The sequence below is a fragment of the Triturus cristatus genome, chromosome 5_2 (assembly GCF_964204655.1).
Source record: "Triturus cristatus chromosome 5_2, aTriCri1.1, whole genome shotgun sequence".
In the NCBI taxonomy this organism is placed as follows: Eukaryota; Metazoa; Chordata; class Amphibia; order Caudata; family Salamandridae; genus Triturus; species Triturus cristatus.
In genome coordinates, this window is record NC_140588.1 from 190841034 (window position 1) to 190864660 (window position 23627).

A 23627-nucleotide genomic window follows, 5' to 3' on the forward strand; every position below is an offset into this window, starting at 1 on the left:
ACTGGGAGTCTCGATCGCCAAGGCAGGCTGTGAAGCAGCATGGGCCGCGGGTGCTCGTTGCTCAGCTTGAGCGGTGCAGGCGTTGAGGCCGAGCGGGAGAGGAAGATCGAAGGGCTGGGCACCACCGAAAATTTGGATCCTTGAGCCGAGACCGGATAATATCGACCTCCACTGCAAGTAAAGAGTGGCGGCAGTTGGGACCCAGAGGGAGCCCGCCCGGTAGCGTGACCGGAGGGTGCCGGTGTGGCACGGACCGGCTCCTGGCAGGGTGGAAACCCCCTTCCCCCGTGTGCTGGAGAACTGGAGGAGAGATATCCGTTGCATGACAGACGAGAGAAGAAGTCCGTCCGGAGGGCCTGTGTAGCCGGGAGCCCATGACGTGCTTGGAGGGCGGGCGGCCGCGACCTAGAACCCTCGTCCTGGAAGAACGATTGTGACCCAAGAATGGGGTGTTGGGAAGCCTGCTGTGCGGAGATTGCACTGGAGATTAACCCGACGACGGCAAGACTGGGTCCCGGTTTGGGGCAGGCCTTAGTGGAATCCTGAGAAGACCGAGCCTGTACTATTAACTCTTTAGGGACAGATCTGGAGGTCAGGGAGCGACTCTGTGATTTACCTGACAGGGGGGGGGGGAGCCTGAGGTTAGGCCACCTTGCTGAGCTTCACTGATAGCGGAGACATCATCCCCACTGTTAAGTAGCGTGGGAGGCCCAAGTGTGCGGGAGGTCCTGAGGACATACTAGAGACCAAATTACTGTGAGCACTGGAGCACAAGGAGAGATGCCCGATGGTATAGCCCAGTGACCAGAGCTGAACATATCCTTGGGAGGCCGCAAAGGCGGCAAAGGATCCTACCTGAGCCTATACTGTGAGAGGCGCTCAGCACTGCATTCATGGGGCATGGCGCAGGAAAGCCCTGGTCCGTAAAACTAAACAATACCACACATCACAGATGCCCAGTAACGTTCTAGTGCTCTACCCTGGCATAACTTTATACACCACTTGGAGTGCAGATTTCAGGGGGCGCCCCCCAAGGCTTTGATCTCAGTGACATAGAGGAAGCACTTTACCATAGGCCCCCATCATGGTAAAGGATAAGGGAGCCAAAGCACAGGCCAACAAAATAAGTAACTATGCATTACCCCTCCCAGATGCGTCTGAACTGCAAGAAGAAAACATGGGCGGAGGTGACCATGGAGAACTACAAAAAGAAAAGGAGTCCCCCTCATTGACAGAAGTGCTGCAGGTCAAGCAGTCTACCCGGCAGATATGGTACATAGACTAGACGAGGTAGCCATTGATGTTAATCTCCTCAATGTGACCTGCGGAAGGTGGCTGACAGAGTAACTAATACAGAGGAAAACATGGAGACATTACAAACAGAAGTGCAGAATCTCAGGGATATGGTTATTGCAGTACAGAAAAGAATAGTCAATCTGGATACGAGAGCGGCGGACTCTAAAGGAAGGTCCTGGAGGAACAATATTCGCTTCGAGGGCTTTCACAAACAGGCAGAGGGTCCCTCAGTGGCACTCTTTCTGGATGAATGGATCCTGCAAGAATTAGCCCCCAAGCGTCTATCAAAGATTTTCAACATTGAAAGAGCACACAGGCCTTTGGCTGCACCCCCAAGACTGAGAGCACCGCCAAAAGTCATCATCGCCCAGTTCTTTAATTATAGGGATAGAGACTTGATCCTGCAGTCCATATGTACTAAAGGACCATTACTATTCGAAGGCCATCCCATATCGATATATCCTGACTACACACAGCGTGTGCAGAAGCAGAGGAAGACCTTTCTTAACGTCAAGAGACACCTTCGTGAATTGAACATGAAATACAGTCTGCTATTTCCCGCGAAGCTGAGGGTGGAAAAAGACGTCCGCATGCTGTTTTTCCAATCAGCAGCAGAAGCCAATGACTGGCTGGACTCCAGATGGATACCAGGGGCCTATCTGGTCCATCCACGGGATTATCAAAAACATCGACGGTGGGAGACAATAACCAGGAGTGACGCAGGGGCCCAAGGCACAAATCACTAATCACACACTCGATGAGGAAGTCCTGGCAGAGTTTGCAACCCAGGGTATGGGCCTAGAATCGGAGAGGCTGGAAGACATGATCGAATGAAGAGGAGAGGATTACTGATTGCACTGAATATGGGGACATGGTTTGAGAAGAAACGTAAAGGTGAGAGAGACATTGGTGTGAAAGACATGGACATAGCATACATGTAAGCTAAAGAGAGACATGGGGTTGTTGAAGCTGAGTTGTCCCGGGGAGACAAGCCCCCCCTAAGGGAACTGTTCCTGCGGAGAGAGATGTAGGGTTACAACTCGCACCCTCTTCGGTGACTAGTCAGCTAGCACAGCACTCAATAGACTTGAGTAAAAAGACTTTGAAAAAGAGACTGCCCCCTCCCTATTTAGGCACGATAAATTGAGATTTTCAGTTGGGGTGGAGGGTGGAGTAGGGTGTACTTGCAGGCTGATATCCCGCACCATGTGGGTTTGGTTGAGACTTCCAGGAATGCCTGAAGAGAAGGGGGGAGTTTTGTTGTTGAGTTTAATTGGGTATGTATGCAGATATCAAAGGTGAAGTGTTTAGTGTCTGATTCTGGGATGCGATTAAAGAGTTGGGGTAGAGAGGGGAACCATCACCGGAGGTGCAGGACTTAGGACTATCGGAAAGAAATACGAGCAAATATGGGAGTACAAGAATTGAAAATTATAACTTGGAATGTACGGGATATGGCAAATTTCCAGAAGAGGAGGAGAGTGCTAGAATATTTGAAATGTTATAAGCTGGCAATTGCATGTCTGCAAGAACCGCATGTATGAGGGGATGCGATACCATGCATTAGAAGGTGATAGAGGAGCCAGATATATGTCACCTCTTATTCTGCGTTTGCTAGGGGGACACTGATATGGGTAGTGCCTGGTGTGTGTTTCAATGCACTCAATGTGGCAGATCTGGAGGGGCGGCATGGGCTATTATATGGAAAGTGGGAAGTTCAGGAGATATGTCTAATTACTGTCTATGCCCCCCACTCGGACAGTCCTGATTTCTTTACAACAATGAAGGAAGTAGCTACCCCCTTTCTGGGGGTGGAAGTATTCTTACCAGGAGACTTTAACTGTGCTGTAGATGCACGGCTGGAAAGAGACCCTCCCAAAGAGAATACTAAACCTTGAACGATTAGAGTATTGTTGGATATCCTGACTGGCCTGCAACTCAGAGACGAGTGGTGGGAGCGAAATCCTATGAAGAGGGTGTTCTCCTGCTACACCCCCACTACAAATAGTTTTAGTCATTTAGACAATTGCTGTATCTCCTCAGGATTGACACTGGAGGTGGACGGGATCTCATATTTACCTAGATATTTGTCAGATCATTCTTCGCTCCTGACGAGTATCAAGGTGGGAGGGGGCAACCGGCAATACCACTATGGCACCTCTGCGCAGAAGACCCCCCCATTTGTAGCTACCCTCAAGGAAGCCCTCACATACTATTTTGCTGAAAACTGGGGAACTGCGTCTACTAGAGCAATGGAATGGGAGACCATGTAGGTTGTAATCTGAGGCGTAGCCATTAAGGCAACATACAGAGTTAGACAACAACTGGAACGGGACATTCAGGCTAAGGAGCAGAAATTGCGTGGCTTGGAGGCAGCCCTGCATGAGGATCCACAGGCTTTAGGGGAGTGGGGGAAGGCATGAGGAGAACTTACTGCCTCCTGGTGTAGGCTGGAAAAACATAAATATAGCGTGTATTGCCAACACCTTCATATGAAAGGAGATATGTCTGGGGCCCTACTAGCATTATTGAATAAATCTGAATCTGCCCCACCCCTATCTTGCAATTACAGGACAGAAACAGGGAGTTGATCGGTACCCAGCGGGCAATTGTAGACAATTTAGCTACCACAGATAGACTCTGAGGAAGCGGAGACTCTTGCAGCTACCATATCAAGGGAAGAGTTATTATCCGCTATCAGTCATCTTAAGACCGCCAGATGCCCGGGTAGTGATGGTCTCCCGGCTGAATTTTATCAGCGGTTCGCACTGGTCCTAGCTGATAAATTATTTGAGGTATATAATGAAGCACGTGAGAGACGATCTATGCCTGGCTCTATGCAGGAGGCGCTGGCATCCTTGATCTTAAAAACGGATAAGAACCCTTTACTGCCCGGCTCCTATAGACCGATCTCCCTCCTGAATCTGGATGTCAAGATACTGAGCCAGATTCTTGCGAATAGGTTGTTCCTTCACACGCCCCACTTAATTCACCCAGACCAAGCAGGATTTACACCTATGAGAAACACCACGCATAACCTTAGATGAGTTGCACATATTTGGCATTCTCCGATAATACAGGATGAGGACTGTGCCCTAGCAATGTTAAATATTGAGCAAGCCTTCGACTTGGTAGAATGGACTTATATTTGGGCAGTCCTCCAAAAGATGGGGATGCAGCAGGGGTTTCTCTACTGGGTTCAACTACTATATATGAATCCGAAGGATCGGTTGTGATTCAGGGGGGTGGTGTCAGGACAATTAGTATTGCCAAGAGGAACACGACAGGGATGCCACTAGCGGCAACACTCAGAAAAAACATGGTGGGACATGGAGTCCCCCTAGGACATACCGTATGTCGCGGCACATCGCGGCGGCCGCTGAGGAACACTGCGGAACCCATCGGCGTTGCCACAGTAATCGCCACTGGGAAGGACCACACTCGCCATAAGGCACCGAGCAGAAGACGCGCGTGACGTCAGCACGCCACTGGAAGCCAATATGCGGGCTTCCAGGGCACCGGACTGTGCCGTTGATCCGTGGACTCCCGGACCTGACGAGTGCCAGGAGGGCTGGTAGGGGTGCCTGGAGCACCAAGCATTCTTGCAAACCTCCTGAGATTCTTGATAGCCTCTGCATCCTCTTTCGTGATATTTGTTCAATTGTCACGAACCACGCCCCGTTGGACGAGCTGGTATCGGCTCTTGCGGGGCGTTTTTGTGTGACGTTTTGAGATTGTGCTCATTCCTGGCGGATGCCCTATCATAGCGGTATTCACCAGCTGCGATAACTCCACCCCCAAGCCCCGGTCGCTTTCATACCCAGCGGTTGCTGGGATAAACTCTGGTTAAGCCTCATTGCCTTTTTGCATGACATTGTGTTTGCCGAGGGGATACAATCAGCCTCATTGTGGGGTGGAGAACCATTCACCTTCCCAGTTTGAGAATTTACTTTGTTCTTGTCGTGAAGGCAAGAGTGCTGGTAGTGTTCTTTCCTTTTGTGTGCACAAAACATTATCGTTTAACAAAGTACCTATGTAAGGTCCAGGCCATTGTTGGTAAACCGTAACTCAGCTAGAGCATAGAAAGGTGTTCATGTTCTGCATAAGGTGCCATTGCTGTGGCTTGTTTTCTTTTGTTTTCACATCAGGGGAAAAGCGCAGCAGTCCAGTTGGTCACTCCGCTCCTCCTCCCCTGTTTAACACCACCTATGAGCATATAGGTACGTGACATTTATGGTTACACTACAGAACTAGCAGAGAGAAATGTTGCAAACTGTTCTCTAGCGCACATGTTCCTTTTATAGGTTGCTAGTTGCTGCACTCCACTCTTGTATTCCGGTTCACGGATATCCGCACTGTTATTTTCCTTTACAGGTATAGTGCAAGGCGTAGTATACATATATATACATATGTATGGATACATTGTGGTCTCCCTGTGTTGTAGATTAAGTTGTGTATATTCATAGTGCTTTTACTCTCGTTACAGGTCTCCCTCCCTGCTGTCCCCAGCCTTTCCTTCCCTCACTTGATCACTCCAGTGAGTCTGTTAGTTCACTCAGACCTTGGGGCTATCAAGGGATGGAACCCATTGAGCATCGTAAGACTCCGAGGATTCAAGGCCCTGACACCGTACACATTGTCTCCTTGTACGCGGACGAAATGTTGGTGTTTTTAAGACACCCACCTCGAGAGGTTTTATCCCTCCTAAACGAACTACAGAAATTTGGTGAGTTCTCCGGACTCCACATTAACCCTGGCCAATCGTTAATAGTCCCAACCGGGAAAATGGCACAGGAGGCAATTGATATAAACCTTGATGTGGGTCTGCCGTGGAAAAAAGAGGGTATGAGGTACCTGGGAGTTCAACTGTGGCACACCTCCTCGTCATTCTTGGAGCATAGCATAGGGAGGATATTGGATGGAGTGCGGGCCTCGGTGGGATTCTGGAAGTCCCTGCCTCTCTCCCTTATGGGTAAGGTGGCAATTATAAAAATGATAATACTGCCCCACTGTCTCTACACCCTGCAATACTCATTCTACAAAAGCCTATTTTTTTGCATCAGATAGCATATTGGTGGAATTGCTGTGTGGGAGCAAGCGGAAATGAGTTAAACTAGATACCCTCCAACGGAAGTGGGTAGACGGGGGGTGGAGATTTCCGTATGCATCTATATTACGTGGCAGGCCAACTACAACATGCGGTCCACTGTCTGGAAGACGGTAGTAACCGGAAGAAGGCCCTTTTGGCCGGCACCTACAGTGGTAGTACTCTGCCTGAGCTACTTTTGAGGGGCTTGCTTTACCGAACAAATATCCCTACCTGATTAGCTATGTAGCAAAAGTTTGGGAAGATGCAGTTAAGAGAGTGATTCGGAAGGCACCTTACTCCCCTGACATGCCACTGTGCGTCATCAGGCCATTTAAGAAAACAGCAGAGTCCATATCCATCCAGCGTTGGAAGTGTAGTATGCTGTATCTGTTACTTTAAATGTGTTATTCTTTAGATTGGAATTGTACTGTGTCATTCGTTCCATTATCTCTGTATTCTAGGATTCGAGGTCTGTTTGTCATTCGTACAGTTGCCTGGGTTTACGGAGGTTGTCTTTCCTTTGCCGTGAGCTCTTTGTATTATTTTACTGGTGAAATTAAACTACGATCAGAAATCATTCCCGGACTTGGATTCGTGCTTATGTATGGTTCCTGTTGTTCAGCACGCTACATTTCTTGGTACCAGGAGTGGGGTTTGAAGATCGTCAGTTGGCATACTGACCAACGGAACTCAGAGCTCACCGGCCGTCCCTATCTTCATGCTGCCGCCCACCGGAACAGTGCGGAATCATTGAGGTGGGTCAGGCGCTTGCGCAAACAGATTTAAGGAAGCGCTTTCGGGACTTTAATAATTACAGCAGTTAAATTTACGGGGCATTACCTTGCACGTCATTGGGTGCTCGCGCCACTCGTCTCGAGCTCCGAAAGAGCGCTCAGAACCTTCAGAGCTTTCATTACGGAGACGTTCCACCTGGCGTTTCATCCTTCTGGCATTCCACGTCTGCCTCGACAGGAAGACAGCAAAACCTCATGGGAGCGTACTGACGTCATACGTCGGCGGCCATCTTGAGAAAGTCTTGAAGCAATTTATACAACCAGTTTCATACAAACACTTGATTTCGGTGGTTTTACACCCATTGATGCACAAATCTCGGCGCAACTCAATAATTGAGTGTCGTCTTTCAAAACCCACACGCCGCTTGCCTCAATTAACTTTTTAGTTCCTGGTTTTGTATTTTATTTTTGGTGTATTATTTTATTTCACAGCTTCATTTGTTATGGCAACTGCTCAAACCAGGTAAACCCGAACTGAAGTGGACAGAGTGGTTAAAAGATTTTGAGAATTACCTAACTGCTATTGGTGCGGATGCTTATGCTCCTACCAGGAAGTTAGCATTACTGCTCAACCATTTAGGCGCTGCCGGACGTAGAGTCTTTGAGAACCTTCCACATTACCCAGCACCTACGTCCGAAGACACTATTTGGAATGTTTTTGTGGAAGCCAAACTACGTATGGGGAAACAATACCCTGATTCAACAAGCGTTCTTCTTGAAAGATTCAACTTTGCGATGTGTAAACAGGCTTCAGATGACTCAGTAGAGGATTACATTGCGAACTTGAGAGTACTGGCTGAAAAATGTGATTTTGGTGCAAATGTTGACACATATATAAGGGATCAATTCGTGTTCCATTGCTTTTCCAAGAAAATACAAGAACGATTACTCACCTCTTGCAATCCCACTTTGACCGAAACAATTGATATCGCAAAAAGCATTGAGAGGTCAATTGTTACGTCCAAAGTCTTATCTAGTGTTCAACCCATGCAGTTACTTACACAAGGTGGTTCACAACAAGCTTTACCTCAAACCACGAATTTTATCTCTGAAGAGAACACTGTTTGTGCCATTAATCCAAAACAATATCCCGATAGAAGGGGGATGTCTTACATTAGGAGACCTGTATACTAACTGCAACTTTATAACCCAGGAGGAAGCTGTGGCTGCTTTTGAGCTGGGAGTGGGTCAATTCCTACAGTATGGCAAGATAACGGAAGTGGCTAGGGAAATCTGGACTTCCTTCCCGGAGGAACCCCGGTGTACTGCTGTTCTTACAGCTATACTATCTATGGCGGGTGGGCGGCGCTTGATCGCCCACATTTATAGGGCCCTTCGAGACGATAGTCCGGTCAATGCCCTTCCAGTTCAGGCAAGGTGGGAAGAGGAGTCGGAGGAACTCATATTGAAATGGGACTAGGTGAAAGTATATGAAGGAGTTCAAGAGGTGAGCTCCAATGCACGGTTTAAGATAATTCAATATAATATAGTGCACCAGATATATCTAACCCATACAGACTAAGTAAAATTTGCCCGGAGTAATCAGACACTTGCCCTAGATGTGGAGAAGCAGCAGCACGCTTCGTGCATATGATATGGGAGTGCAGGAGTTTGAGCCCACTGTGGGAGGGAGTGTGGAAACTTATACATTAGGCGACCGGATGGTCCCTTCCTAGGATGGTCTGCTCTGCTCTATTGAATCTAATACCCACCCCAAAAAAAGAAAAACTGAGTAGGAGGTTTGTGCTCCTGGGGTTGGTGATTGCAAAGAGGAGAATAGCAATCTCGTAGCGTAGCCCGAATCACCCGCCTTTGAGTAGATGGCTGAGAGATATGAAAGAGTGGGCGACAGCTGAACTGGTTCAGATGAAACACATTAGGAAAGATGATAGACTTGAGGAGGATGCACGAGCATAGTCTGCGATGCTTGCAGATTTGAAGGAACCCCTAGATGGAGAGGTAGATGAGGTGACAGATTCACAACAAACCCCAGAACAGGAATTGGGATAGGTGGAACATAGTGCGGCACTTCGGATAGATGGTTATGGAATTATAGAGGTGAACACTGTTATTGGGCACTTAGACATGAAGTGCGGGTGGGAAGGGGGGAATTAAGTTGGTAGGATAATGATGTAGTCATTATTGTTGAATTTAACCTAGATCCTGTCACAACAGATAATATTGGCAGACTGTATTTCAAATGTGAATTGTTACTGCTACCATGTGTAAAATGCCAATAAAGAGTGTTAAAAAACAAAACTGTGCACTTACACTGGGTCATTTAGGTTAAAGTTTAGAGGTGCAGATGTATGAGAAAGGCATTGAGAATATGGGTAGATAAGCTGTCTGGGTGCTCACCTCACTTAAATTACATTTACTTGATTATTTCACTGTGAAAGCCTAAAACTACTTTTAAGTACTTCTTACAAATGAACTAGAAAAATATTTCATTCCTGAATGACAACTCTACAAGTAAAACGGTTACTGTCAATTACCTGGTTAGTGTTGGATCTAGTGTTTCTCATTATTTTCACGGACACGTCTGAATTACTTGTGGGGAAAAGCTGTGCAAATGCCCCCTAATTTTAAAATCCTACTGAAAATGAAGTGTATAAATTACACTGTTTCAAAGTGTAAAACTGAGGCACAATACTACTTAGTTCGAAAGTGTTCTAAGATATTAAAACACCTCATTTGTACTTAAAAAAAAGAATAAAATAAAAAAATAAATAGGTATTTACCTAACAAGTATAGCAAGTCACTCATTGGTTCATAAACAGATCCTCCATAGACCCCTGAGTGTAGATCTCGTTGCGGTCCTTTTACCTACAGAATAGCAGACAAACATAAATAGAAATTATGAATTGATCTATTGTACAATCTTTAAAGGAAATTGTGATGTATGTTATTTGATGACATGCCCAAAAGTCTCATTAAACAAGTGGGGCATGCAAATTGTTCTGGGTAGAAATATATAGGTAGAAATCACTGCACTAAGGAACATGGTCTAGGATCCAGCAATTTCCATTTGTCTTACAGCAGTAAAATTTGGAAGATACATTTTTAGATGTTGTATAAGAGCACTACTATGTTCCATGAGACATTTTGAAAAGAGCTGATAAAACAATGGCATAGAAGTGCTATGTAATGCGCCAACTCTCACAATCTGTGATCCTCTCCCATTTTGAGATCATTAAGGTGTTTAAACACAAACTGTGCACAAGTTGGAAATAGTCACCCCTTTCTCTATTTGTAAGCAATTCTTTTAATTAATCACTGTTCTATAAATAAATACTTTTCTGTTTTTTAACTAAATTACCATGTTCCCTCCTATTTTATAACCAAGAGTATTAGTTTCACAAGAAATTGATTTATTTACTTGTTTTTACTCTTGTGGTTATTGACTTTAAATAGAATATCCTCCTCTTCACCTCTGCTATATTGTGTGGCATGAATGGGTGTTTTTCTCTGATTTCCGGTTGCAGTTCTTTCTTTAGACCATGGCACTTGAATTTAAGATGTGTGTGGTTTTGCAGAAGATTCATACCACTCATCTTTTTAAGTCTTGCCACTTTGTTGAAGTAACTTGCATCCACGCAGATACGGCCTGTTCTATGCCTACATATCTTAGCATGCATTTGTTTGTAACTAGAGCACATGCAAAACTGAAGTCAGATTCCCAAACAGGATATGTACTTCATAATTTGAAAATGGATACCATATATAGGTATCCAAAGTGAGAAAATCATCTTCATCAAGTCTAAATACGTTTTTTCCCTCGGAGAGTTATAAAACATCAACCAAGATCGTTTTTCTGCTCTCATGCAGTAACTTGGCATTAACACTAGGTGGCACTTTAAGGTCGCTTTTCCCTCATCTTACTTTATGGAAGTTGTGTCTCTTTAAGTAGGCCAGAGATCATTTTTAGTAGTAAAGTATCATATTCTCTCATTCATTTGTGATTTTTTCTCAAATGATTTTATACCCTTCATTCAGGAATCGTTGTCTCAGATTCCTTAGTATCGTGCTTTCAAATCCCGACACTAGTTTTTTTTTCTCAGTAATGACTGCATTACTTTCTCCACCCATCATGTCAGGAAGACTAGTTTATAATTACCAGCTACCTCCAAATTCCTACTTCTATGGAGAATATCCCCATCTGTCATATCATGGTCTTTTGGAACCCTATGGAGGAAATTCTGAAGTGTTGTCTTGCAAGTTACCATTACAATAGGGAAGAGTAAAGGTGGTGAAGGTTGTATACGCTGAAGAACATCATCATTAGGTGTTTGTGTACCAACACAGTACACATCACAAAGGCACCATTTCCACTGACTGAGACAATGTGCAAGGGGCATTGACGGAGTTGGGCAGACTTCTGTAAACCACCCTGTGGTACCATATACCTAATGATGTTCCCTACATGAAGTAAAATCAGAGGCTTGTTACAAATGTGATTATTAACTCTTTAAAGCTGTCATGAGGATCTTTTGTTATAAAATATTATGGTCCAGCCTTTAGAAATTAAATTTACAAGAGAAATGTTTTAAAGAGTTATGGTAGAAATCCAGCAATGTTGTCGCTTGATAATTAGATTAAGCAAGGGAGTGGCCAGAAAAATAAAATACCCCCCACTTTGACCCATATATAGTAATACTTGTGCAAGTAAAGTGAGTGACACCAACTCTTCCTATGAAGTGCCATGGGAATTGTTTCCTTCGGGGAAAATATTTGCAAATTCGTGCAAAATTACAAATCTTACAGAAAGATTTTAAAGGAATTTGGCCAAAAACCACACATTTACCAGTACTGACTTATTTCTCTCATGTATCCAGTCCATCTTCTTTCTTTCCTTTTATGCTTCTTTCCTTCCTTCTTTCCATCATCTTTCCTTTGTTTTTATGCATATTTCATTCTTTCCATCTTTCTTTTCTTCTGTCTATTCTCTCATTCCATCTGACCTTTTTCTAGTTTTCCATCCTTCTCCATATCACTTTAATTTTATCATCCTCATGTTGATTCTTCACATCTTCATTGCATCTTTTCTTTTTGTATCCCTTCTATTAGTTAATTATTTTATCTCTTCTTCCTTTCAGTCACCCATCCATTTATCTCACATTTCTTTTTTATTTCAATATATTTTACTGCTTTCCTTCTTTCTCAACTTTCATGTTTTTATTTATTTCGTCGTATCTTTCTTTTCTTCTTTGCACGCTTCATATTTTTTGCCTTTTACCTTCCATTTTCCTCTTTTACATATTTTTTACTATTTTCCATGTACTTTTGTACTCTCTATCCTGCATGCTTCATTTACCTTCCTTTGTTGATTATTTGCATTTTATTCTATTTCCTTTATGATGCCTCAATTCATTTGCCTGGTCCTCAACCTGCCAAGACACTGCCACACTGCGACACTGCCACATCTCCCAACTCCTGCGCACACTCCACTGGCTCCACATTGAAGTTAGAATCACTTTCAAGGTGCTTACCCATGCTCACCACAAGGCCCCCCATTACACCGGACCAGCATACCTGAACAGCCGACTCAAATTCCACGATCAGCCCAGCTCTCCTACGCCATGGTCCCCCGCACCAGAAATACCAGATCAGACGGCCCCTCCTTTTCCTTCCTCGCAGCCAGAACCTGGAACGCCCTCCCGCTCCACCTCAGACAGACAACATCTCTCCCCATCTTCACAAGAAACCTCAAAACCTGGTTCTTCGACAGACCCCCTCCTTGATGTACTGGAACTTGCGAAACCCCCCTCCCCAAGCACCTTGAGACCCTTACGGGTGAGTAGTAGCGCTCAACAAACGCGTGATTGATTGATTGATTGATTGATTTTTTCTTCATCATTTTGATATTTTTCTCTCTGTCACCCTTTCTCATTCTGACTTAAATTGACCTGCAAGCCAGAGATAAAAGTTAAGTAGGGTCATACAACAATAGAATCTGCTTGTGTAGCACCCCCGCTTATGCTGATATACTGGGTGGTTAACTACGCCCTTGAGATCAAGTGTAGGGATGAATAGCCAAAATTAACAACTGTTGAGAAGGATTATGAAGGAATTTTAACCACTTCCATTGTAGGCCAGGAATTTCGTTGCGTGCACTGCATCCCCAAATGGAATGCTGTTCACGCAACAAAATTTGTTTTATTAATTTATATGTTAACTTACCTGTAAACCTCCATAATCCATAGTTTACTACCCCCACCCTGCCCCTCCCCCTCCCCGCGTCCCCGCCCTGCAGTTACTCCTACTACCGACCGCGGCTGCTCTACTGCCTTAGGTTTGTGCCTCCTCCGCTCGTTTTCTGCTCTTTTTCTACCCACTTTCTGCTTGTTTTTCTGCCTTTTTCTGCCCACTTTCGCCCTCTATTTGTGACTCTCTCTGCTCATTTCTGTCCTTTATTTTGCCTCTTTCTGCTCATTTCCGACCTGGCTCTTTGACAGAGGGCTCGATTGCGATGTCATTAGGAAGGCCTCCAGATGGGTTCCGGAACGTACAAATCCAGTTCGGAGTCTATGTTTCCAACCGAATCGTTCCCAGTTCCGAACAACCAAGTACAATGCGAAGATCTTGTCCGCGTCGACCGACTCGTTTCTGAAGCCGGACTTGTCAGTCCGACTCGTTCGTAGACTAATCGTGCTGTGCAATGGAGCCGGATTCCGCATGAGCAAGTATGATGAATGATTCGGACAGCCTTTATGATTCATTATGCCTGGATCGAAAAAGCAGCCGGAATCGGTCTTTGGGGGCCCGTAGCATGCCCCCCTTCACCCGGGGCCCTCCGATTCATACCCATGGGTCCCCCCTTTCAGACCATGCACTGTGTGGCAGGCACCACAAGGTGCACAATGATCCCTAACCACCCCTTTTGTCAATGGGAGCATGTGTATGCGTTTGGTACACAGGCTCCCATTGAAGTCGATGGGATTCCAGCCGAATCGTATCCGGATGCATTCAACTGCATCGTACTTGTTCAGTCGGACTCCCATGCCACGAGTCATACGGAAAGCATTCCGGACACGCGTCATTCGGTTTTCTTTCCGCACGAGATTAGAATCGGGCCTAGAGACGTTTCATCCACAGCACCCAGATACCGCTAGCGGTGACAGTGCGGTGCTATACAAATGCTGATTGATTGATTTGACAGCATCTTTGTCTCGGGCATTGTGCATATGGATTACTGATCCTGCTCTGATTACCACCTTTTATATGTGTACACACACAGGATCCCGCTAGGATGGTGCTGTGTACTGGCATATATGTGTTACTTCCATGGCACCTCCCAAACCTTTTACCAAACCATACATATAGACCCCGGCATCTAGCAGAATAGAAGTCATGAAATATAAACTGGTACATGAAAAGTACATTATAACCACCAGCTAATAACTATTACATGTTGTGCATCTATCTCTCACACCTCCTCCATCACATTGCTAGTCATTACGCCCCAACACAGGAAAAAACCTCCTCTTTGGTCACTCACTACAACACCAAAATGTTTACCTCAAGGGAGCACGACACTCTGCTGATCAGGAACTCCCCCTTAGAGTCATGTGCTGCCCATCCAAAAATGTACTTTGGCACCCAATAATGGGCTATGAAGAGCTATATAAATGCTACTGTACAGTACAACCCTTGACATACCTGCACAGCTCTCTCTCTCTCTCACTTACTTTCTCTTCAGAGAAAAGAGGTCATGATTCAAAGGCCTCAGTGGAATAACATCAGAGCTTTAGGGTCATCACCTCAATGTTTGAATTTCATCAAATAGATATTTTCTCTATCAGACTCCGCTTATTTTGTGCAAAGATTTCTTGATGGTCCTTTTGTTGCCTCTTAAAGCATATATAAAACTTGAGTCCCGTTCCCTCGCAGACCCCTGACTTCATATTCAAGCACAGAAGGCCTTCTTTGGGTCAGGGATCGTTTTTGTGACCGGAGACTTTCTTTGAGGCTTTTTCTCGAAATGGTTTTGTACCAAAACTTTGTGAATCACGCATGAGTGAGTTCCTGTAAGCTATTGACTCAACTCTTTGTCTTAGAATTTACTCCATTCCATTCTCCGCCACAGAGGTTAGACTGGTTGTTATTTGGTGAAAGTTCCAGCCATTATCCTCCTCATACAAAAAAAGTTCACATTTCCTGCACTTTTGCAACTCATGTTGTTTCCAGTAGTGGTGGTTCCATCTCTTTTAAAAGCTCCCTTAACATTTTTGTATGCATGCCCTCCCATCATTTCCTGGTCTGCTCACACCATTTCCTGGTCTGCTTTAGCTTTGATGGTTTAAGGATAATTGGAGCATGGTGTGCCTCTTTCCAAGTACAAGCCATTGCCCATTAGACCACGTTTGTGCACTACAAGGGGCCCTATAAGTGTACAACACATTTGCACGTCTTGATGTGTTCTGTTCCTTAAGGTCTTCCAATTCCATACTGTCTCGGTTGAACATTACCCAATCTTCATCCCATATCACAATCGTATACCTATATACATACTCGTTCGGTTACTCGTACGCAAGAATTTGATTTCATTACTTACCTCCAACTTATCATTAGCCTTGAAAAAATTAGTTTTGATTATACACGTATCGGCTGTGGTAGCTATTGTAAGTCTGGCTTGACTGATTGCCAGAGTACGCCTACGTTACATCATTGCCTCCTAAGTGACTCCATATCAAATATGCATGCGTATTCACCTGAGCTTCAGAATCCCAACAATTTTGATTGTTCCGTTAACACCAGCTGCTTAACCAGATTGCTTAACATTTCTTTGGATTAATAAACATATGACATTTTGGAACAATTTCACATCTGTGGATGAATCTTCAAAAACTAATACTGTACATATACTTAGTGCTTGGTGCGCTCTCGACCAATAATATCTGAGTCATAGCATCCTACTGCTTTTGATGACACATGTTTGTATAAAATGTTTGCAATCTATTTACCCGTATGTTCTACTTGACTATAAAGGATGCCAAGCATATCTTAGGCATGCCAAGTGCAGATATCATAAAGACTGAGGGGCAGATTTATGTTGCACTTGCGCCACTTTTGCGCTGCCGTTGCGTCACTTTTGTGACGCAGCAGCGGTGCAAATCCTGCACCATGGTGCGGGGTATTTACAACGTGACGCATCTGGGAGATGCGTCACGTTGTAAAGCCCTGCGCCACATGTAGGCGTTCCAGGGCAGGTGGGGGCATTCCGGCGCAGGAACGCTTCCTAAAAGTGGCTGAGTGAAATCTACAAGATTTCACTCAGTCACTTTTGAGCCCATGCTGCGTCAAAACCCTGCGCCTGCTCGAAGCAGGCGTAAGGATTGACGCAGCATTGTGCAGATAGGGCCCCCCAGAGCATTGCTGGAGCTGCAACTCCAGCAATGCGCCACTTTTACGGCACAGATGCGTGACGCATCTGTGCCGTTTTTGCCCCATGGTGCGCCGCATTATAAATGCGGCGCATTCATGATGGCGGAGCTGGGGCGCAAAATAACTGGCGCATCTCTACTGATATGCAGGGATGCGCCAGTTATTATAAATCTGCCCCTGAGTGTGTTTTATAAACATGTAAAAATAAGAAAACCAAACTGAAAAGTCATGAAAAGCCAAAGCAGAAAGAGCATCTCCTCAGTTATTTTACACTGAAAACCAGTGCTTAATTTGACCCAGTGGTTGCTGGTGGAGCCTACAGCACTCAAATTTGGGGACCGGCGCTTGTTTTCCTTTATCAGATATGGATCAAGAGCAAGAGAGGGAAAACCAAAGCAGAATACGGCACACGGTGCTGTACTCATAATCTGGCCGTTAGTCCAACATGTACCAGAACAAAAGAGCACTCCTCAATGACCCGTTTGGCACCTCAGCAACTCACCTCAGCCTTTGATTCATTTATGGTTGATGAAACGTTTTCCCTTTAGTAGAGTATCACTGGTAAATGTAGCTATTTGCACTATTTTCATATGATATATCACTGTATAAAGTACAAATTCTAACTCTTGATGTACCAGCTAATCCTGGTTTCTGTAAGTGTTATGCATAAAATCAACAAACCGGTCTGATGGATGCTTGGAACACTATGGGCTTAAAGAATAAATTACACATCAATACATGATAAGATTTCATTGTACCTTGTTCTTGGAATAAAATGCATCAGAATGTTCGTCTACACTATACCTCCACAAAAAAGTAACAATCTCCTCGTGCTCCATATGTGATGCTTGGTACTTTGCTGAGCCACGGTGAATCCGCAATCACATAGTAATCGACATTAGCGAAAAAAGTGTCGCTTTTTTGCTTAATAAGTTGATCTAAACCATCGGAACCAACTTCTTCCATTCCTTCCATGATGATCTTCACATTCATGGGGAGTCCCTGTCCAAAGATAATCAATAGCATTTGTAAGAAATTGCCTCATAAAGGAGAAGATGATCATTTTCATTGGGTTTAAAAAAAGGAAACGTACATTGACCTGAACTGCTTCAATTGCATTCAGAAAAGCCAGAACGTGTCCTTTGTCGTCATCGGCGCCCCGTCCATACAAATTACCTTAAAAACAAAGAGAAATGGTTAGATAACATTTGTTAAGGTACAGCATTGATAAGTCAGTTACCCGTCTAAAAAGTGCGCAGTACATGCCAAGTAGCGTAGTGTAAAACGATGGACCCTTCAAGGGAAATTTACTGAGGTTACCCTAAAACTTTACTCTGGCAGGCTTCTTCACAGATACAAAAATCTGTTATGTCAACAATTTATTTTTTGTAATCTGTTTATTATATTTTCAGCAAAAATGTAAAGAGTCCATATTATATCAAAGAGAGGACTAAAGACTTCGTTACTTGTACATTTTGCAAATCCAGATGAAAACATTCAATTTACCAATCAGTACATCCCCATTACATCATATAGGCCAGCCATCCTGGTAAATAATGAGAAAATGAAAAAGAAAGAAAACAAAGAAGAGAAAGGAGCCGAGAGATGAGGAAGACAAACACTAAACGCACAATTGCCTGAGCCTATGAGCCCAGCACTTAGCTTCCACCCGTGGGTAGCCATCTCACAATCGTTGGCAGTGTACAAATTCTATCTATTTGGGGGGGGCTGCTTAGCGCGACACAGTATCACAGCCTAATCTGCAGCATCTTCAATTAATCCACGCAAGCGCATACAGGCCCGAAATGGTTCCCAGATATCTCTGGGGGAGCAGGAATCCCTCGAGCGCAGGCAGTGTGGGGGGCGCAGCAGGGAAGGAGGCATAAGAGGAACGCAGGGCTGCTTTAAGCTGATAATAGGTAAATAGGTCTAGCAGGTTCACTGTGTCCTGCTCAAATAATTGCTGTGGCTAAATGAACACCCCCTCAGGGAATGCAGCTCCCATAGTATTAAGCTGGAGCCATCTAAGTCTATCACACACGCCTGCGTCCTGAGAAAAGGGAATTCTTGTGTGCCTGACCAGTGGAACCGAGGGAGTGAACAGGACATCAAACCCGATTGTGTCAACTCCCGCCCGCGGGGTGGATTGTGTCCTGTATAACACCATTGGTAGTGACTGCGGTGCTGCAAGATAATGCTCAGGTACTGTGTGTGCCATAAACTCTGTAGGGTACAACCAACAGAAAACAAACTGTGGCTGCACACAGAAATAGTATATTTCCATATCGGGTGCACCTAAGCCCCCTGATCAAATGGCATTGGTAAGGATCTCCCAGGCGATCCTGGGGTGCCATCCAGCCAAAGCCAATGTCACCAGGCTCTATCACAATCATCGCCTAAGGCTGCCAGTGAGCAGCAAAGGAAGGTGGATAAACAAGTAGAGAAATGTAGGCAATATGTTCATTTTAGCTATAGCAAGCCGCCCCGCCATAGAAATAGGGAGGCGAGCCCAAGTAGACACTCGACCCTCCAACCCGTCCATAACAAGCATTGGCATAGCCAATAGGTCTCGCTTTTGGGACCTTATAAGTATTTAGTTATGCAGCAAAATATCCTTGTTGCAACAAAAGCAACTGTTGCATGGCTTAACACTTATAAGGTCTCAAAGGCGAGACCTAAAAAACAGTACACAAGTGTAACCAAGCTACAGTGGTAAAAGAAGACTTGACCACGATAAAAGATAGAGACATGTCAGTGCTTAATTTGTAAAAAAAAAAAAAAAAAAAGTGCCAGGGCGCTCGTCAGTAGGCCACAGTAGCTTGCGCCACCCATTGTGTCTGCCAGTGATGCAAATGACAGCACTAACTATCACACTCCAACAAGTGCGACAATTCAGATTATTCCAGGCCCCCAAAGCTATAAGAGTAGATTGGGGGGGGGGGGGGCAGGTATTAGCTATTTTAATGTACATTGTATTAATAATAAACTGTCATTGTGCTAATTTAGAAACACAGCGCCACCATATGGCAGATTGCCATAATTGCCGGTGTTGACGATCAATTGCTGGCATTGATCCCAGGACGAAACGCAGAGGGATATTTTAAACACCCGATCCCCACAAAAAAAGAGAAACAATGTCTAATATTAAAGCACAATATTACACGAATGACTGAGTATATCCACTGTCCTTATGTCCCTAAAAATAAAAAAACATACGACATGAAAATCAGCTGCCCAAGCATGCCCCCACAATATCTAGAAAACAAGTAATGCCATAAGTACGGCACAGGGTCATACGGAGGAATTAATATATCTACCGTCCCCTGGTCCCTAAAAGCACACCTGAAATTAGGACACAAACACACAGCTGTCCTTAGCATGACCCCACAATATAATCGAGAACACAAGTGATGCCATGGACACGAGATCACCAGTGAATAAAGACCATTTATTTCTAAGACGCCTGTAAGTAGTGGCAACAAATCTAGAACACCAGTGATGCCATGAATACGAAGGCACCAGTAAGTAGAGTTCCTAAGGAGCATAGACTATTTCTTAAGACATCGGTAAATAGCGGCTTAAATACTAGAGTACGAATAGATAGATACCTACATTTAGACAGACCATGTGATTATGGTTTCGAATTAGCAAATGAGCCTTCTAGCTGTATAACGTCTTGTCCAATATTTTGCAACTAATATTTTGGTAATTATATAAATAGGGGAAGACATATCCCAGGAGGCATTGGGAAATAGGGAATTAGCTGTTTACACACAGCACTCGACACAGTGGCATACAGTTACCTTGGCAATAAGGAAGAACTATATTTATCAAATGCCTGGCGGTTCACCAGAACGTCCACCACACAACAACGCTGCACGTAGGACATACACACACATAGGGGGCAGCCCCCGCCCCTCCAGGAAGCAAGGTCGAATGCCGGTCACGCAGCTCTGCACCAAAAGTGGGAGCATGAAATTGAAAACACTATTTAACGGAGCAACCTTGACAGAGTCCTCCATTATGGGACTACAAAGATCATAAAATGTGTAACTGAGGGTGAGGCACCATGACAAACGACAAAGGGGAGCCTGATTTGGTGGGGTAGATGCAAATACCTCAGACATAATTTCCTCTGAGGGATTTCTTCAAACAAACATTTCTTCCCACCTATTACAAGGCAGCATACCAAATAACGTCAATATTTGTGCTTTCCTAACAGTAATGTTTAGTCACAGTTTACAAGCTTGGGCACAATCGCGCATGCGCTAAAAGGCAAAACTGAAAGCATTTAGCCCGGGAGTTGTGAAAACACGTGAGTGGTGACGCAATCTGCGGTGGGGGTTGGGGAGGGGGAAGGAATTGAAAGGCAAAACTGAAAGCATTTAGCCCGGGAGTTGTGAAAACACGCGACTGGTGACACAATCTGCGGTGAAGGAGGGAATTGAAGCACAACACAAGCAAGCGCTAAAAGGCAAAACTGAAAGCATTGAAAGCTGGCGCTTGCGCGCGTGAACGCAAGCGCTAGGTCAGCCATGGTAGCACTTTGAAAAGCCACTAACTAAATGTCTCGCCAGACCAGCGCATGCGCTGGCTCCTGCGAGACCTAAAAACTTTTAGTTAGCCCTCCAAAGGACGTCCACTTCCTGGCTTAACCATATTGTCAGATACTTAATTGGTTCCTTTGCCCAGCCAAGGGGAAAGTCTGAAGAGAACTCCTCAGTGGTGTCCATGAGTGAGAAAAGCTCTGACATAGCCCAACTAATTGAAAGTTGTCATATAATACATGCCATAGCCCACTCGCATTTCATAACAGGCTATCACAAGTTATTTCACCACTTTGTATACATTTTGGAACTTCCTGCCATTACAAAAACCCCACATTATTCACTTACCAGAATGGCTTCCAGATGAGGGGGCGTGGCTTGGAGCCCAAGTAGGATGGCAGCATCTGGGTAGACCTCTGGGACCCAGTACGTTTTTGGGCATTCTTTCATCCCTCCCTGCGGCTTATACCTGCCCAGCGGGGGTGTCTAAAGATGCGGTGAGCCCAGACGATGATTTTTGGCATTCTCTGACCTCTCTTTCACCTGCGAAGCTCTTCTGTGGCTGACAGACCGGACCTCTTCAGCGAGCGGGTCGCCACTTTACATAATCGGCGGTAATGTGCAGATAAGAATTCCTGTCATGTAAAAGTGAGTTTTCCTTCGGGAGCACGACAGCAGCACATTCTTCACTTTTTTTATTGCCCATGCTTAAAGACAGCTTTTCAACACGTGCAGTTCCTGTTTTATGGGCTTTTTGTTATTATGTATTGCTGTTCACTTGCTCTACAATAATTTCTCCTCACGTCTTTGCTGCAGAGGTGGAATTCTTCCCTTCTTGTTGAATCTTACTTATATGAGGGACTCTTTTTCAACTTTTTAATTATACTTTTGAGATGTGGATTTTCTCTTTTTGTGCTGAAGTGCTAGCCTTTGATAGCATTTTAGTTTTATAAGTTGCTCTCCCAAATTCTAGTATATATATGGGATGTCTGAGAAGAGCAATTAACCCACTTCCAACATCTGCTCATAAGATTATTAAGAATTACACTCTTTTTTCAAGACTATCATAAATGGAGGACTCCTTGGTTGCTCTGCATAAAGGCAGCCCCTCTTCTGGGTCTAATAGTATTCCTATTCCATCTACTGCTGGGAAGGCCACCACTAAACGCCTAAAAAAGGATCCTCCCTCTCTTACAAAATCTGCTTCACCTACTTCAATGGACCTCTTGCTGGAGGAAATACGTGCCTTAAGACCATTTATGGAAGAAACTAATTCTAAATTGCAGGTTCTCACCGATAAGTGGTCCCAAATGGAGGAAAGGTGGAATACAGCGGAGCAGAGCATTACCTATCTTCGCTCTGCTGTAGGTAAGATTCAATCTCTTCAGACCCAGATCTCTTCCCTCCATCAACAAGTCGCAAATTTGGAAAATAGAAGCAGATAGAACAACCTACACCTTTATGGTTTGCCTGAGGGGTCGGAAGGCTCTATTCCTGTCTCTTTTTTAAGTCCTTCCTTCCCAAGATTTTACATATGTCTGAAGAGTCTCATCTTAATATTCAAAGGGCCCATAGACTGGGACATCAGTCAGCAAATGTCTCTCATGCACGTAAACTACGAGGAGTCATCATGTACTTTCTTGAATACACTGACATACTCAAAGTTCTAGCAGCTGTTAAATCTTTGAAACATATTTCTTGGTCAGGTAACCCTCTATTATTCTCCCAGGACAATGTCAAATCTACATCTGATAGATGCAAAGATTTCTTCAATTTAAGGCCTGATCTTTGTTTTCTTGGTACTAGTTTTGGCCTGCTACATCCTTGCCAATTTAAAGTTACTTACAAAAATAAGACTACCACATATGAGGATCCGGTTAAGTTTAAAAGTTTTATTAACCCCTTCGATGCTCATGACGGAATGGTTCCGTCATGAGCATCGGTGCCCCTGTGCTCATGACGGAACCATTCCGTCATGAGGCCAGGGGCACGAAATCCCTCTGCTGCAGACAGCAGAGGGATTTCTATTTAATCCCTTTGACTGTGGGAGCTGGAGAAGAGCTTCCCCAGCTCCCGAGGCCCCCCTCCTGGTTTCTGTGCAATGAAGATCAACGCGCACGTCGCGCTGTCTTCATTGCACAGAAACCGAAACTGAAATGAGCCTTTAGGCTCATTTCAGTTTCACTTTGTATGTGCTCAGGGGGCTATCTCAGCCCCCCGGGCACGTAGAAAGACGGGAGAGGTATCATTGGAAAGGGGAGAATCTCCCCTTTCCAATGGTACCCCTCCCCAGTGGATCCCTGCTTGGGGATCGCCCCAGGAGGGCGATCCCCAAGCAGGGATCCACCCACTAGACACCAGGGAGTGGGGGCGGCCCCTTAGGCAAGGGCTTTTGCTCCCCCCAAATATTTTTTGTGTCATTTAGTCTTTTTGCCCCCCCTGGGGGGCAGATGGGGGCAGTGGCCCCCAATCTGCCCCCCCGGGGGGGGCAAAAGCCCACTAGACACCAGGGATATT

The 23627-nt window shown here is 44.8% G+C and overlaps 1 protein-coding gene across 1 annotated transcript in view; it reads right to left on the bottom strand.

Annotated features, from left to right (window-relative positions):
- The window catches only part of LOC146822775 (cytosolic non-specific dipeptidase-like), a 252033-nt gene that overhangs the window by 104508 nt on the left and 123898 nt on the right, over nucleotides 1-23627 (bottom strand). Inside the window, exons 5-7 of the mRNA XM_085606962.1 lie at nucleotides 17657-17739; nucleotides 17368-17565; nucleotides 9921-10005 (exon numbers count right to left, since the gene is read on the bottom strand). Of these exons, the coding sequence (XP_085463088.1) occupies nucleotides 9921-10005; nucleotides 17368-17565; nucleotides 17657-17739 (366 nt within the window). The remainder of the gene's footprint in view (nucleotides 1-9920; nucleotides 10006-17367; nucleotides 17566-17656; nucleotides 17740-23627) is intronic.